The 17,293-nt window shown below is 40.5% G+C and overlaps 1 protein-coding gene across 6 annotated transcripts in view; it reads right to left on the reverse strand.

The window, feature by feature from the left end:
* The window catches only part of EPS15 (epidermal growth factor receptor pathway substrate 15), a 176,475-nt gene extending 163,645 nt beyond the window's left edge, over window positions 1–12,830 (reverse strand). For all 6 annotated transcript variants that reach the window (XM_017548733.2, XM_017548731.2, XM_017548730.2 and 3 more), the window contains exon 1: window positions 12,340–12,830. In XM_017548733.2, the coding sequence (XP_017404222.1) occupies window positions 12,340–12,372 (33 nt within the window). In that variant the 5' untranslated portion in view covers window positions 12,373–12,830. The remainder of the gene's footprint in view (window positions 1–12,339) is intronic.
* Window positions 12,831–17,293: the final 4,463 nt, after the last annotated feature.

Raw genomic sequence — 17,293 nt, forward strand, 5'->3', positions numbered from 1 at the left:
AAAAAAAAAAAAAAGAAAAAAACAAGAAAAATGTAAAAAACTAAAATTTAAAGAACGGTATGGATGGTGATCTATCTTCTAGCTATTTTTCAGTATGTATGTTCCAAGTTTTCTTTAGTGAGTGAAGAATACTGGAAATGAAAAAACACTTAGGCCAGGCACAGTGGCTCACACCTGTAATCCCAACACTTCAGGAGCTGAGGTGGGCAGATCACGAGGTCAGGAGATCAAGACCATCCTGGCCAACATGGTGAAACCCCGTCTCTACTAAAAATACAAAAATTAGCTGGGCATGGTGGCAGGCATCTGTAGTCCCAGCTACTCAGGAGGCTGAGGCAGGAGAATCACTTGAACCCAGGAGGCGGAGGGTGCAGTGAGCCAAGATCGCATCACTGCACTCCAGCCTGGCAACAGAGTGGGACTCCATCACAAAAAAAAGATAAAAAGAAAAAACATTTAAACAAATAACTTATATAAATTCTGCAGGTATTAATAATAAAAGCAATTCTATTTACCAAATGTCTCCTATATCCCAACAATATGTATACATCACACATAGGCAAATGAAAGAGTTTAAGTAATTTGCCATGACGACTCAGAGATGTTACAAATGGCAGAGCTCGATTCAATCCAGGTTTGTCTTGTACTCTCTCCAGTGTTCTTCCCACTATGTAAAACTACTCTCAGTGTCCCTGGGATGAGAATCTTGATACTCTATTAAAATAAATATATAAAATATTTTACATACTGTGTTGGAGTAGACCATAGATCTTTTAAAGTCTACCCGTGAATCTCCTTTTACGTACTGTTTTGGAGTAGATCACAGATCTTTTGAAGTCTATCCTTGAATCCCCCTCCTAATGCCCTATGGTCAAAGTTAAAAATTTTTGTTTTATTACAAAGAAAAGATAAAACGGGGAATCTCATAAGCAAACAGATCCCCCAATATGGACCCTATGTACCAAAACACAATTTAACTTGAATCAAATGTTCCTATATATTTACGTTACCCTTTTAGGTACAATTTAAATATTCTCTACGGTAACAACCCTGGATTCTATAAAACCATTAAATAATTAAAATTTACATTACCACCAAAAGTTCCATCATAATCACAGGATTCTCCCATGACAGCCCCTTGCCTTACTTCTATCATCCTTCATCACAGTACTTGTCACACAAGAAAGTCAGTGTTTATCTCCCTAAAAAACTAAAATCTACTTCAAAGAAAATGTCATGGTCTTAATTCTCCTGTATGTCCAAGGCCTACTAAAGTAGTAACACACAGGAGGCATCTAGTAAATGCTTTCTGAAACACAGGATCAACCATCAATACTGAAAGCACCTTTAATGCATATGATTTCATATTTTTAATATATGCATAATGCTATATCTATGTTGTACCTACCGAACAAAAGATGGAATTAAGTTATCAATAAACCTTAGTATAAATGATCCATCAAAATTATAATTAAGTACAACATTTAATACAAATTAACCGCTCATATAACTAAAATCAATCATTTGACCTAAGACATTCTGACTTCAGAACTCAAGATCTCTCTCATTATTTTATGCTAGTTCTCAAATATGTTCATCTGGAGCATCAGAAATTGGTTCCAGGTTTTGTGGAATGAAACTGTTTTTTGGGGAGTCTCTGATACATTTTATCTTTAGCAATAAAATAAAGTAGAAACTCTAATTCTAAATAACCATGTCTGAGAGAATAATAGCTTAAAAGTAAATATTGGTGTGTGTACACTAACCTGAAGAAGCTTAGATTTTGATGAGCAATAAATCTGGAGGGTGCAAAATGAAAAACTACCTTCTACCATGTCTACAAAAATTCGCCACTGTAACTTGGTACAACAATCACTTTCTAGAGATGTGGTGTATGCAATGACAAGTTGATTTTCACATAAGGAGATATGGTAGCCTAGAACATATGTTCAGCTATAACCAAGGAATGGTACCATAATTAGTCAGTTTAGTCAGAGCCATTTTACCCTTAAAAATGCAGACTCATTCAATTAATAACTGAGTTGTTTAGACTACTGGGTTACAATCTGCCTCTACCACTTAGCAGCAGTTTGGCCTTGAACAAATTACTTCACCTCTGTGTCCCAGTTTTTTGTTTTGTTTTGTTTTTTATAAAACAGGGATATAAAGATTACCAAGTTGTAAATACTGAAAGGTTCATCAGGTTGTAAAGATTATTGAAAACAGCACATGACATGTAGTGTGCTCAGTAAGTATTACTGTTATCCCACTATTGACCTCCCCCACAGATACAATACACTCACACACCACACTGAATAATTTCTTTTACATAACAATAGAGGAATGTAAGATCACATGAATGTTCATTTTCATCTCAAAATTTGACTGAAATATCATCAATGCTATTTACAGGAAGCAGCATAGCAAATGTACTTGGAGAACAGATATGCCCAGGTTCAAATTTCAACTCTGCCACTTAAAATACAACTTTGAGCAAGTAATACAGAAGATTAATACCTACTTGTAGAAAGGCTATGAAGTTAAGTGAAATAATGTATGTAGATTATCTAAAAATACTTAGTATTTATTAGGAGTTCTAGAAGCATCAGTCCTTTTCCTTCTCCAGAGTGGTGTAAGAATGTTTTCCTTCCAGGATCTCTGCATTAATACTTAGCCCACTAGATAGAACTCTTCCACAACTAAAATAAGACCACACTAAGTTTCCAAACCACAGTGGAGCTGGGGAAGGGGTAGATCACACTAAGCAAAGCAAAGAAATCACACTTAAAACAAAGTTCACAGTTTCAGGTTGCCTTCTTGTTTTAGTTTTTTATGCTCAATATTTATACACAAGGAGACAATCATGGCTCATGGCAGGCTTAGGAATAAAAATATGAAGATAACCTCTTTCCCCTGTCCCCACCCCTAAAGAGTATATCTTATATGTCCTAATGGATCACAAAAAATATGCATCTAGGCTGGGCATGGTGGTTCAGACTTATAATCCCAGAATCTGGGAGGCCGAGGAGGGCGGATCATCTGAGGTCAGGAGTTTGAGACCAGACTGGCCAACATGGTAAAACCCCAACTCTACTAAAAATACAAAAATTAGCTGGGTATGGTGGCGGGTGCCTATAATCCCAGCTACTTGGGAAGCTGAGGTAGGAGACTTATTTGAACCCAGTAGGCAGAGGTTGCAGTGAGCCAAGATCGTGCCACTGCACTCCAGCCCGAGTGACAGAGCCAGACTCTGCCTGAAATAATAATAATAATAAATAAGTATATATCTAAATCAGTGATTTGGCCAGGTGCAGTGGTTCACGCCTGTAATCCCAACACTTTGGAAGGCTGAGGAAGGAGGATCACTTGAGGTCAGAAGATGGAGACCAGCCTGGCAAACATAGTAAAATCCATCTCTACTAAAAATACAAAAAAATTAGCCAGGCATGGTGATGCATACCTGTAAGCTCAGCTACTCGGGAGGCTGAAGCATGAGAATTGCCTGAACCCAGGGGCGGAGGTTACAGTGAGCCAAGATCACGCCACTGCACTCCAGCCTGGGTGACAGAGTGAGACTCTCTCTCAAAACAAACTAAAACTTTAAAAGAAAAATAAATAGGCCGGGCTTGGTGGCTCACGCCTGTAATCCCAGCCCTTTGGGAGGCCGAGGCGGGTGGATCACGAGGTCAAGAGATCGGGATCATCCTGGTCAACATGGCGAAACCCCGTCTCTACTAAAAACACAAAAAAATTACCTGGGCATGGTGGCGCGTGCCTGTAATCCCAGCTACCCAGGAGGTTGAGGCAGGAGAACTGCCTGAACCCAGGAGGTGGGGGTTGCAGTGAGCTGAGATCGCGCCATTGCACTCCAGCCTGGGTAACAAGGGTGAAACTCCTACTCAAAAATAAATAAATAAATAGATAAATAAATAAACAAATAATAAAAATAAATAAATAAATAATAAAAAATTTAAAAAAATAAATAAATAAGTTAGCGATTCTCAACCAGAGGCAATTTAATCCTCCGGGAAATATTTAGCAGTGTCTGGACATATTTCTGATTGCTGCAACTGGTAAAGGTGTTATTGACGTCTAATGGATAAGGATGCTGCAAAACACTCTACAATGCACAGAACAGCCTCCCACAAGAAGTTCTCGAGCCCCAAATCTCAAAGTGGCAAGGTTGAGAAACCATGATCCAAAAAATTACAAAGTACTGTAATATACAAGTCTTCCTCCAAAAAATATGTTTTGTTTTGTTTTGAGACAGAGTCTCACTCTGTCACCAGGGCTGGATTGCAGTGGTGCAATCTCAGCTCACTGTAACCTCCACCTCCTGGGTTCAAGTGATTCTCCTGCCTCAGCCTCCCAAATAGCTGAGATTACAGGCACCTGCCACTATGCCCAGCTAATTTTTTGTATTTTTAGTAGAGACAGGGTTTCATCATAATGACCAGGCTAGTCTCGAACTCCTGACCTCGTGATCTACCTGCCTTGGCCCCCCAAAGTGCTGGGATTATAGGCATGAGCCACCACACCCAGCCCAAAAAATATGTTCTTATTCTAGCATTCTTGGTCAATTTTGTATTCTTATTGCACATACAATAAGGAATAAGCAGTTTGATTATTTCAGATGAAAAACTCCTGGTACTATTAAATTCCCATTATAATAAACCCCGGTTTAAAGGGGGGAGGAAGTGAAACTTACTTTTCTTTGTATATTTTTACCACATAAAAACAAGTTTTAAAAAGATCCCAATCTTTATTTTTTAATTACACCTGTAATTCATTTGAAAGCATCATTTATATCACAAAAGTGAGCTTCTTCTACCTCACTTCTATCTTACTTTTGCACAAAATATTCAGAAAGTTCACATTTATGTGACAGGAAAGCACAGTTTATGAGGCAGGGTATAATGCCAGCTTTTAACAAATTAGGCAACTACAGGAATGGCTAAGAAAACAATATTTACTAAAAGCTACATATATGGTATGCCCTTTTTATTCACCAGTTCATTTTGTCATCACAACGTGCTTGAGAGGTCTCAATAATATCCCAGAAGTCTCGGTAGTTTATTTCTAATATGCAAATGAGTACACTTAGGAGGTTAAGTAATTTGCTCAAGATCAGAACTACTCAGGGGCAGAACAGGTATGCTCTTGCAGTTATATTATTCTGCCTCTGCTCCTGAAGTTTAACAATCTATATTTTGCAGAAGCTCTAAGAGAAAAGACTGATAAATTAAACATATAAAGCAAATATTTCTACATAATCAAAAATGCCAAAAACAAAAGAAATTTCAGAGGAAAAAAATTTTGCAAGGAAGGGCAAATTTCCTAAATATACGAAGAGTTCTTACAAATCAGTGAGAAGGAAGACAAACAGCCCATCAAGAGAACAGGTAAAAAACTGAACAGGCAGTTTACAAAAAAGGAACTACAAATGGTTTCAAAGAAAAAAAAATAAGTTCAACCTTACCATAAAGAAATGACAAACCAAAAGAATGAAATTGTTTGAAATCTTTCTGATCATTGGACTGACAATGATATACTATGTTGATCAAGCTGTGGAGGAAATGACGCTCAAACAAGTGTGCCGCTACAGTGTTTCTGGAGATAGGGTCTTAGCTCTGTCACCTAGGCTGGAGTGCAGTGGTATAATCATAACTCACTGTAACCTTGAATGCCTGCTAGGACTACAGGTGCATACCACCATGTCCAGTTAACTTAAAATTTTTTTTTGTCCCAGATGGGTCTCACTGTGTAACTGAGGCTGGTCTTGAACTCTTAGCATCAATCAATCCTTCCACCTCAGCCTCCCAAAGCACCAAAATTATAGGTGTGAGCCACTATGCCTACCCCAAATTAGCAATATCTATGCAAACTAAAAGTATCCTTTGGCCCAACAATTACACCTACCAGAAATTAATCCATATGCTCACACGTGTGGTCAAAAACACATAAAAGAGTATCCATTGCAGCACAGTTGTTAGTAACAAAAGATCAGAAACAAAATAAATGTCCAGTAATAGGTGGCTAGTAAAATAACAGTAAGTTCACATAGAGGAATACCCTGAGGTTTGGAAAATAATGAGGGGGATCTACAAGTGATGATATAGAGCAATCTCCTAGAGAAGTTAAGCTAAAAATAATATAATGACAACAAAGTGTGAAACAATAGACAGCTTACACAAAAGAAAATATATACATATACACTATATGTATTTATTTATTTGCATATAAACAGACTATTACTGGAAATACACACAAGAAACTGGCAAGAATGGCTGCCTCTGGGAAAGCAAATGAGGGCCTAAAGCAGAAAGGAGACTTCACTAGCATTGTTTGAATTTTTTTAAACATGAATTTATATTGGCTTTTTAATTTACTAACTATAAAACCTATGTCCCAAATTCTGAGCCTCAGTATCCTCCAATTTGAAATGACAATAATAATAGTCTAGTTCATAGGTTATGCTTTGTAAATTATAAAGGAGCACACAAAATTATAAATTAGTCCTCTAACTGAATTGTCCAAATCAATTAAAATAATTATTATCATTCCTCTGACCAATTTCTCTAAATTCAAAGATGAGAATGTTTAAGAGGAAAACTAAGTGTAAGTGCAATCTTAGAACACAAAGCTTTACTTTACACAGAGTTATTGTGTATGCAATTTAAATGACTAAATTTTCAAAATGCCATACAGAAACACTAAATCAGTTGATTACAGAAGGAATATATTCTCACTGTTGAAAACAAGGTAGATAAAAACTACAACCATGCTATTATAAAATTTTAGTTTTTTTCTTCCAGTCCTTTTTCTAAGAATGCTTAACTGGGTTAGATCATTTGTATAAATAAAAAATGTTCACTTTACTATAATACAGCATTCAAATTACAAGATTCCTCAGATTATTAAAAATTTCTAATAAATATAATTTGTAATGAAGGTATATCTTGCTGGGGTTCAACTGCTTTAAAAATGACACTCTAACATGTGAGTTTGCCTAATGAACTCTGCCTGGAATACCTTTTTCATTACTTCTACCAATTCTCCAAGTAACGGAATCTCTCTCAGGCCATTTTCTTGGTTTTGGTTTCCAGAGTTCCAATTTTATCTTTTAACTTTCATTTTAGGTTCAAGGGTACATACGAAGGTTTGTTAGACAGGTGAACTTGTGTCACAGGTATTAAGCCCATAAACAATAGTTACCTTTTCTGCTCCCAATTTTATTAAACCCCAAACCCACAAAACAAGTGTATATAGTGCTTTTAATAATTCCCTGAAAAACAAGTAAAATATCTTAGATTAAGCCTTTAAAAATCACGCTATTAGAGATTGCAGAGATTCTAAATTATGATTCGTTGCTAACGATGCTCAATCTTTTTCTACTACACATTAGTCTGTTACTGGCATTCTGTCTGCAAACAGAGTGAAAACAAAGGAATGCACTCTTAGATTATTCCTGAGAGATCCGCTGTTACATGAACCCAACTGTTTCTAATTAATTTTAACTATGAGGACCTCTCCCAAGTGCCGAACATTTCAAGTCATCTTTGAGAATGATTAGATACCTCCCTCACGGAAGAACAGATTTACTGAGTATATTGAGCCATAATTATAGGCAAAAAAGAAAAACATCATTAACATGCCTTTCCGATTGTAGGAACTCAAATATCTGTCATGTTGAGAACAGTATCACTTTTCTGCTTCTGAGAATATGTTGTAATTTTCAAACTAACCTGTATTTACTGTCATAATTGTTAAACCAGACTACCAAGATGATATGTTTATTAGCACACAGTCTACTTGTTTAAAAAATGAAACTGAAAATAAACACTACACACTGTGAAATTATTGAAGATGTTTTCCTTTAGTATCCAAGTTTTCTGTACTACAGTTATGTCACTCTTGTAAAGTATTTTTATATCATTTATATATTAGGATTTTAAAAATGAAGTCCCTACTTAAGGGCTTTTTTATCACATACAAAAAAAAGAATCTGACAACACAGTGAGACCCTTGTCTCTACAAAAAAAATTTTTTAATTGGCTGGGCATGGCGATGCATGTCTGTAGTCCCAGCTACTCAGGAGGCTGAAACCGGAGGATCCCTTGAGCCCACAGGCTGAGGCTGCGGTGAGCCTGATCATGCCACTGTACTCCAGCCTGAGTGACAGTGTGGATCCTGTCTCAAAAAAAAAAAAAAAAAACTTGCTAAACAAAAGCAAGAAAACTTCAGTATAAAGCTGAATTGCTAAAAGACTATTTTAAATATTCAAGTCATATCTCAGTAAAATAAAGCCTTTACCCATCAATAGTACTGTGAACACACAATTGTATCATCAAGATACTATCAAAGGCACTAGAGATTCAAGGCAAAAACCAACGGCTTATATCAAGAGGGTCACTGCTTAAGACAATGACATAAATGGAAAAAAATAAAATAAAAAATGCAAGGGAGTGTTGGATATGCCAAGCGTATAGTACATAGAGAAGTACAGTGAAATGGACAGCTTTTGAAGTCCTACAGACCTTGGTTCAAATCTTAGATCCACTACTTACCAGCTTGCTTACTAGCTTCTCTAATTTGTAAAATATATCATTAATTTTTTTTTTTTTTTTAAGAGACAGGGGTTTCACCATGTTGGTCAGGCTGGTCTTGAACTCCCAACCTCAGGTGATCCGCCTGCCTCAGCCTCACAAAGTGCTGGGATTACAGGCGTTAGCCACCATGCCTGGCCTAGATTCTAAGTGTAGTGAAATTCCTGGCATACAGTAACACCCAAAGGGAAGTTAACAGTATTATCGTATTATTAGAGATACGGGCATTAGGAGGGGAAACTGACTATTGTAAAAGTTTTTTTCAAGTATTACATGCTTTTTTCCTAATCTACCACCATAAGCAAAAGTCAAGATCTTTCCCACTCAGGTGTTACTTCTCACTGACAAAAAGTAAACAGAACATCTAGTAAAGACAACTAAATTAGAAAACATTAAGGTTGTAAAGCACTAAAGTACCCAGAGAAAATCCACTAGGTCTACAAATCATAGAACACTGTCTATAAAACAGGATTTTAATAGTTAGAAAGGTCCTTAGATCTGCTAATTCTAGTAGAAATAAGTTAAAGGTTTTGTCTCCAAGTTCAAAGAATTGTTAACTATTTTTGCTATGAGTATATTAATTCCTAGCACATAGTGAATGCTCAGCAAATATTTGTTGAGTAAATTTTAAAGTTAAGAAAACTGAGGCCTGGGTATTTAAACCAAAACCATACAGTTAGCTGTTGCCAAAGCAGAACTGGAAATAACATTTTGGTACTCTAGTATTCTATCATCTCTAGAAGCTACAGTATAATAATTTCGATAATTTCTTTTGTTGGCAGGGGAGCTAAAGGGTTGGTTGGCAAGCTTGGAAAAAGGAAGGTAGGCATAAGCTACATTTTTCTTTTCTTCTTTCTTTTTTTTTTTTTTCAGACGGAGTCTCGCTCTGTCACCCAGGCTGTAGCGCAGTGGCACAATACTGGCTCACTGCACCCTCCACCTCCCAGGTTCAAGCAGTTCACTGCCTCAGCCTCCCAAGTAGCTGGGATTACAGGCGCCCGCCACCAAGCCTGGCCAATTTTTGTATTTTTAGTAGAGACAGGGTTTCACCATCTTGGCCAAGCTGGTCTTGAACTCCTGACCTAGTGATCCACCCACCTTGTCCTTCCAAAGTGCTGGAGATTACAGGCGTGACCCACCACACCCGGCCACTAAAATATTTTTCACATTTTTTGCCCCAAACTCTGTTTTGCTTAATTGGTAAAGGCAAGAAATTATAAACAAGATAATCCCTGTACAGTGTCTAGCACATGATAGGTACTTTAAAAATATTTGCTAAATGAAAACCATCATATGAACAGAGGCAGAAACTAACTTCAGCATGTTTAATCTCCATAACTGTCATAGAATCCTTTAGAGCTTTCAGTCATACCTATAACAGTTATTAATTGCTTTCTTCCAGACAGATACTATGGAAGAAAGATGGATTAAAAGATATCCCTGGCCTGAACAATCTCTCACTTGAGTATGCCTCTGTCTAAACATGTGTGCTGGGAGGATGGGAGGGATGGGGAAAACAGATGACAAATGGATCAATAATGAATCTGAAACCAGGCTGCATTGTTATCTCAGTGAATTGGGCTCAAGCAGTTTTAAAAAATTAAAATTAAATTTAAAAATCGCAAATCTGCAAAGTTTTGAAATAAGGAGGCAGGTTAGGGTATACCAGCAACTGGAAATGTTTTCTTCCTGTGCCTTCACAATCCCTCTTACTATCTCTTCATGTTCTAAAATCAGAATATTCTGAATTTACTTATTTGAGTTATCAATAAAAATTGACCAACAATGTATATTCTCTCATATGTGAGGCACTGAAGGATAATAGCTACTACTGATTCAGTACTTACTGTGTACACATTAATACTTATATAACCCAAGAACATATGTACATTTTTTAAATGACTATAAAACTGACAGAGCCTGAAGCAATTCTCCAGAGATGAATGATAGTAAATAGAAGCTAAAAACACGGTATTACCCAGGGAGATAATAAAGTATGCACACAACTGAGAAGCAATTTTACGCAGGTCTTCAAGAGCACAAAGTCTTCAACAAGGGAAAACTGCCAGAACTGGCCAACAGAGCCAGAAAACAACCGCCCACCAACAGGGATCTTGTTTAATGCAAGTCACTAACTAGACTCACAGAAAGTGAATACCTAAAAAAGCCAGTGCTGTTGTCGCTCAAATTTGAGTTTTGGGAGGGCCCTTCCAAAGATACATAACCGAGACTAAACCACCACATTCCATGTTAAAGGGTTCTTCCCCGCTGTTATCTGCTTGTCAGAACAGGACAAACACCACTACCAAATAAACCGGGAAACAGACATCCCTTATGACTCTTAGAATTCCTGCAAACACGATTAGTTATTTTACGTGAAGCATGTACGTGACTCCCGGTTTCTGAGGAGACATTTTTCTCTGTCTCTCTATCCTATAGTGCTAGGCAAAGCACCCTGAAGCCTCTTGATCTTAAATACAGAAAACTATAGTGCCCAAATGTTTGCCCTATCCCAGCGCTAAAGCCTTAGAGGCACCGACGAATCTAGGCCAAGGAGAGTACAAGATGGCAGGGAGATAGCACAAGGCAGGCAAGGAGGACCGGGTGGCTCCCCGATCGGGAAGCACGCGCCACCAGCTCTGCAGAGAACCGTCTGAGGAGACTTGGGGTGAGTTGGGTCAGAGGAGCAGGAAGGGACTGGCAAGTGTCTGTCACCTTATCATCCCGGACACCATGTTTACATTGTAATTGGCTTCTTTGCAGAGAGGGAGGGACCAGGTTCCCAGTGTGAGTAATGTTTAGAGGTTTTCTGAGAAGCACGAGGACTAGACTCTGACAGGAAGCAACCAGGCAAGAGGGAAGCTCGAGGACAAGTTTTGCTGAGGATTTCCTCAGACAAGTGCTCCCCGGGCGGCCGTTCCTGACACCAAGACTGGCGGAGCCACCACACCCGTTAAGGGCATCCACCTGCACAGCGATCATGCGGGCGCCTCTCGAGGGGAAGTGGAAGTGGAAGCAGACGGGGGTGGGAAAAGGCTGCATAAGGGGTCTGACCCAGAAGGAAACCTGATCAAGAGGGGGAGAGGCTGAACTGAGGAAGGGGCTGGCAGAGGGGGTAGTTGGGTAGGATGAGACTTCTTTGGAGGCGAGGCTAATAACTACATTAAACTGCTGGGAAGGAAGGGCTTTCGTCGGATTTCGGGAGAAAGGCAGGTCTGGAGAGGAAGGACTGACTTGGGGGGCCTGCGCGTCCGTCCCTGGAAGGCAACTCCAACTGGGGGCGGCGCGCTGCCCGCCCAGCGATCGAGCCTTGTGTGGCCCGGGGGTGCGGCCGGCCCGCGCGAGCTCAAGAAGAGCTCACCTGGGGTGCGTGCGACCCGGAGGGAAAAAACTTCCTGGGTGAGTGAAAGCTGCCCCGTGCGAGCCGGCCCGGCACCGGCGGAGTAGAGCCGGGTCGCAGTCCGCTCCGTGGCGGAGCAAAGGGCGGCCGGAGTGGGCAACTGAGGCCGCGGGGGGCGGAGCAGGGGGCGCCCGATGACCCGGGGCGAGGTCGCTGCGGCCCCGACGGGGCTCCAGTTCGGGAGGGCGCCCTCCCGCAGTCGCACCCGCTCTCGCTCACACACGCCGGTCGCCAGGCCCGCGAGCCGAGAAGCTGCCTGGGTCGGCTAAGCTGAGGGCGGTGGGGGAGGGGGTACCGGCCGGCCAAGCCCGGCGCACAGGCGGGCGGCGTTACCTGTGTCAGAGAGAGCTGGGCCGCCGCAGCCATGGTGTTTCCATCATGCAAGGGAGGGGAAGGAAGGACAGGCAGACGAGGGCTTGGGGCGGGGAGGAGAGGAGGCGGGGGGAGCGGCTGTAGGCGAGGCCCGGGCAGGCGGGCGGGCGTCTCCCCTAACTTCCACAACTTCCCTCCTCACGCCCGCCCCGCCTGGCCCCGCCCCGCCCCGCCTGCCCGCCCGCCGGAGCAGGCCGCGGCGCCGCCCAAACCCTGGCGCCGGAATTAAGAGCCGCCGGACGAGAGCCTGCCCCCGGGTCCGCCTGGGAAAACCCGGAGCGGACATGAAAGTAAAGCGGACGGGCTGCGGAGGTGACTCCAGATTGCCCTGTGAACTTCACCTATCTACGCTGAGCTCCTGCTTCTGAAAAATGGGGGAAATTTTAACCAGAGCCCAAGTTGCTTACGAGGGCTAAATGAGATAATGATAGAAAATAATAATGGCACTTTATATATGCCAGGCTCTGTACTAGACTTATTTTTTTGAATTGTATTCATGAAGGAACTGAAACAAATAAGTGTGTTACTAAGGTCATACGGCTAATTATATAGCTGAATTAGAATCCTAGTATTAGATTTAACCATCTGCTAGAATATTAGAAAAGAAGGCATTAAGTCATTCCCTCCCACAGCCAAAATCCATTTGGAAAGGTATTTGCCTGGTGCCTGTCACACTTAGATTGTTTAACAAGGGAACGCTGGTGCCTGTAGCACTCCTAGCTCCTCCACTGTCCACTTGGCAGACACCTCCTCCTTTCTCAGGACATAATTCAAGTATCACCTACTTTGCAAAGTATCTTCTCTCCTTCTCATGTCAGAGTTACTTACAGGCTCTCCTTTATAACCTTTCTTCTCTACTTTGTGAAGTCACCACCCTAATGACAGTTTACACCTATCTACCCCTCTAGATTAAGAGCTCCTCGATGGCAGGGTCTGTTTTCAATATATTTCTATATTGTCAGACCCTAGAATTACAGCACGTGATCAATAAAGGCCTTCCTTCCTGCCTATGTTAAACATAACACATCCTACACCTTCTGATGCTGCCAACCTTCAGCTGGAATACCCAGTTACTTGAAATTCTCATCTTCAAAGGCTCAGCATATATACCACCTACTTCAAGAAGCCTTCTAGGAACTCCACACCCCACCTCTAAGTTGTTCTGATATGACCTTTTTTTTGCTCTGCCTTATTTGTAAACGTTAGTTGAGGGCTTGTCTGCACCTCACTGCACTGTAAAATTCTTGAGGACAAGGGGCTGATTCACTACTATATCTACCTCATAGTTTAGACAGAGGCATCAGTAAATGTATTTACCCAAATTGGTCTTAATTTCTCAGCCATGGTGGCTTCCCATGACAACAAGCTGCAACTCTATCAGGCCCACACACATTATCATTATCGTAGCAGTCCCCATGGTAGGAGAGACAACTGAACAAGACCCAGGATGGAGTTAGCCCCACCTAAGTTTTTAGACTATTGCCACCACAGGCAAATCATTCTAGAAATTTCTGCAGGAACTCCTAATTCTACTCAGACCCCTTCTGGCAAACGCCAGCTAACAAGAGCAAGCCATATAGGTCTGGTGAGCAACCACTTATTCAAGAGCATCTTCCTTGGCTTCTTTTTTTGCTGTTAATCATTGCTTCGCTTTGGTACATTTATCAGCCATAACCACATACAACCAATGTTTCTACTGGTGTTTTCTACTTTGCATTAGCATATTTGAGTTTCACAACTCTAAAAGGAAGTAATCATCATGCTCACTTTACAAATGAGGTAATGCAGGGTCACAGCGTCTAAGTGATTTGCCCAAGGTTATACAACTAATAGCCAAAGCAGCTTAGTATAGTGAAATACCTAGGGCTCAGACATTGGGAATGTCCAGGTTCCAGTCCTGGCTCTCCCATTCACTAGTTGTATGCCCTTAGGGTTTTCTGAGGATGAATGAGATAACAAATACGAAAGTGCCTAAAGTTGTAGCCACACAAATTATAAAATCTGAAAATCATGAAATAAATTGCTTTTGGAGGTACAATTTCACTTGCTTATTCAAGGGGACTCCTCCAAACCATATGAGATGTAAGATATTCTTCTCAGATGAATAAGATGGAATCCCTGCTGTATAGTTTCCTGGAAAAGCAGTGCAGAGTAGCAAAGAGAATATAAGCATTTAACCTATCTGAGCTTCAATATCTCATATATGAAAATTAGTAAATTAATATTTACTAAAATTAGTAAATTAACATTTACTAATTTTGAGAAAATGTAAGGAATTATTATTGTTATAACTTTTATATGATCTATTTTAAGTCAAAAGTCATAACTTAGCCAGGCACGGTGGCACATGCCTATAGTCCTAGCTACACAGGAGACTGAGGCAGGAGCTCAGAGCACAAATTCAGCCTGGGCAACATAGAGAGACCCCATCTCTAATAAATAAATAATACCTTGTATGTACACAGTATTGCTTTTCACAGTTTATAAATGTTTTTATTTTATGTTATTTTCTTTAAGACAGGGTCTCACTCTGTCACTGAGGCTGACCTCTACCTCCTGGGTTCAAGGGATTCTCCTACCTCAGCCTCCTAAGTAGCTGGGATTACAGATGCCTGCCACCACACCAGCTAATTTTTATATATTTTTTTTTCTAGTAGAGACAGGGTTTCACCATATTGGCCAGGCTGGTCTCAAACTCCTGACCTCAAGTGATCCACCTGCCTCAGCCTCCCAAAGTGCTGGGATTACAGGCGTGAGCCACCACACCCAGTCAAATGCTTTTATTTATAGAATCTAGCACAACCCCTAAGTTCACTAGGTACATTATAAAAGTTTGTCCAGTTGAACTGAACACAATCTCATATATAATTGTTATTTGTATCTTCACTTTATCCCCCTAAGAAAATCAAGGAACAAATATTTTATAAGTAGTTTGTATAAGTAAGAGCCATTGACAGCAGATTTGGGTCTTGGTTAACAAAAATTAAAAAGAATCAGATGCCCCAGCAATGGAACATTTGCTTAAAATATTTATATGGGAATTGTCCTACGCCCCCTTCCAGACCACCAGTAATTTGTAGTGACTTCTTTCTTCATTTGTAAGTTCTGGTTTAAATTAATGACATGTAATGGGGGATGGGAACATGTCTATAGGGAAGGAGTAATGGACCGAACTCCCAAAAAAGGCCTAGAACTTCTAAGACTTTTTTTTTAATGACACACCAATGACAATTTGCAAATGTGTGTCCCAGATCTCATCAGAGCACTGGGTCATATCCCAAATCTATTTTAGGAGAGGAAAATGTAGCCAGTCAAAGATATGTTATAATCTAATTTGTTACAGCAAGAATGAGCTTCATGGAGCAGACAAGAAGAATTTGTTTTTTTCTAGGGCAACTTAATGTCTTAGGGTCGCTAAGCCTCGTTTTCCTCATGAGTACATTGAAGACAATACTATCTACTTTGTATGGATGGTTTAAGAATTAGCGCTCATGTATAATGGCCTATCAAAGAAACTGGCCTGGACTAGATGTTCAATAAGTAGTAGCTATAAGATACCATTCTTCAAGATCACCATGTAACTCTCTACCCTTCAGGCAGCCCTCCAATAACTAAGTTGGTTTGACAGATATATTAGTTACATGAATGGGGGTGCCAGACCAGATGAGGTGGCTCACACCTGTAATTCTAGCACTCTGAAAGGCTGAGGCAGGAGGACTGCATGAGCCCGAGAGTTCAAGACCAGCCTGGGCAACATAGTGAGACCTTGTCTCTATTTTTTTTTAATCAATCAATCAAATAAAAATAAATAAGAATGGGGGTGCCTTGAACAACTGACACATCCCTGTCATTTAAAAGGTAGGTATTCCCTAGGTAAATAAAGTTGTATCTGATGACTAATAATCCAAGGCATGGGGGCTCATGCCTGTAATCCCATCACTTTGGGAGGCCAAGGCGGGTAGATCACCTGAGGTCAGGAGTTCAAGACCAACCTGGTCAAGATGGTGAAACCCCATCTCTACTAAAAATACGAAAAAAATTAGCTGGGTGTGGTGACAAGCCCCTGAAATCCCAGGTACTCAGGAGGCTGAGGCAGAGAATTACTTGAACCCAGGAAGCAGAGGTTGCAGTGAGCCAAGATCACACCACTGCACTCCAGCCTGGGCAACAGAGGGAGACTCCATCCGAAAAAAAAAAAAAAAAAAAAAAATCTGAATACTAATAACCAAGAGTTGCTGCTTTCTTTTTGTTTGATTTATTTATTTATTTTATTTGAGACAGTGTCTCACTGTGTTGCCCAGGCTGGTCTTGAACTCCTGGGATCAAGCCATCCTCCTACCTCGTCCTCCCAAAGTGCTGAGATTATAGGTGTGAGCCACCACACCCAGCCAAATTGGTGCTTTCCTGTGCATTATTTCATTAATTCCTCATAACAGCTCTACAAGGATTATTTTTAGTCTTTAAAAAAAAAGAAAAACCGAAGAGGAATTTGTCCAAATTCATAATGACAAGGCTAGGAATTATACACAGGTCGTCTGACTCAAATGCACTTTTTCCTAGGGTGTGTTGCTGGTGTCCTGCAGACATTAATCACCCCCAAGAAGGCCTGTTAAAATGGTGCCCTTGAACATGGGAAGCTGAAGATAAGGCTCTGGATTTACGATAACCCTAAACCCAGGATGAGCCTAAAGAGGAGACCTTAAATCATAAACAGCTTTGCCACCAACCATCTTTCCTACTCTAACTCCAATCCTCCTCCCAACCCATCCTTAAAGAAAATCAAAACTACTTTTATATTTCTGATTTTCCAGCTTTTAGAGGCAACTGTCACATCAACTATTCATGAACACTGCGTGTCTGTGACGTCAGCATCTAGAAAGTTGAGAAATGTGCAGTGATTGAAACTATGAAAAAA

Source organism: Cebus imitator, unplaced genomic scaffold (assembly GCF_001604975.1).
Source record: "Cebus imitator isolate Cc_AM_T3 unplaced genomic scaffold, Cebus_imitator-1.0 Scaffold214, whole genome shotgun sequence".
Lineage (NCBI taxonomy): Eukaryota > Metazoa > Chordata > Mammalia > Primates > Cebidae > Cebus > Cebus imitator.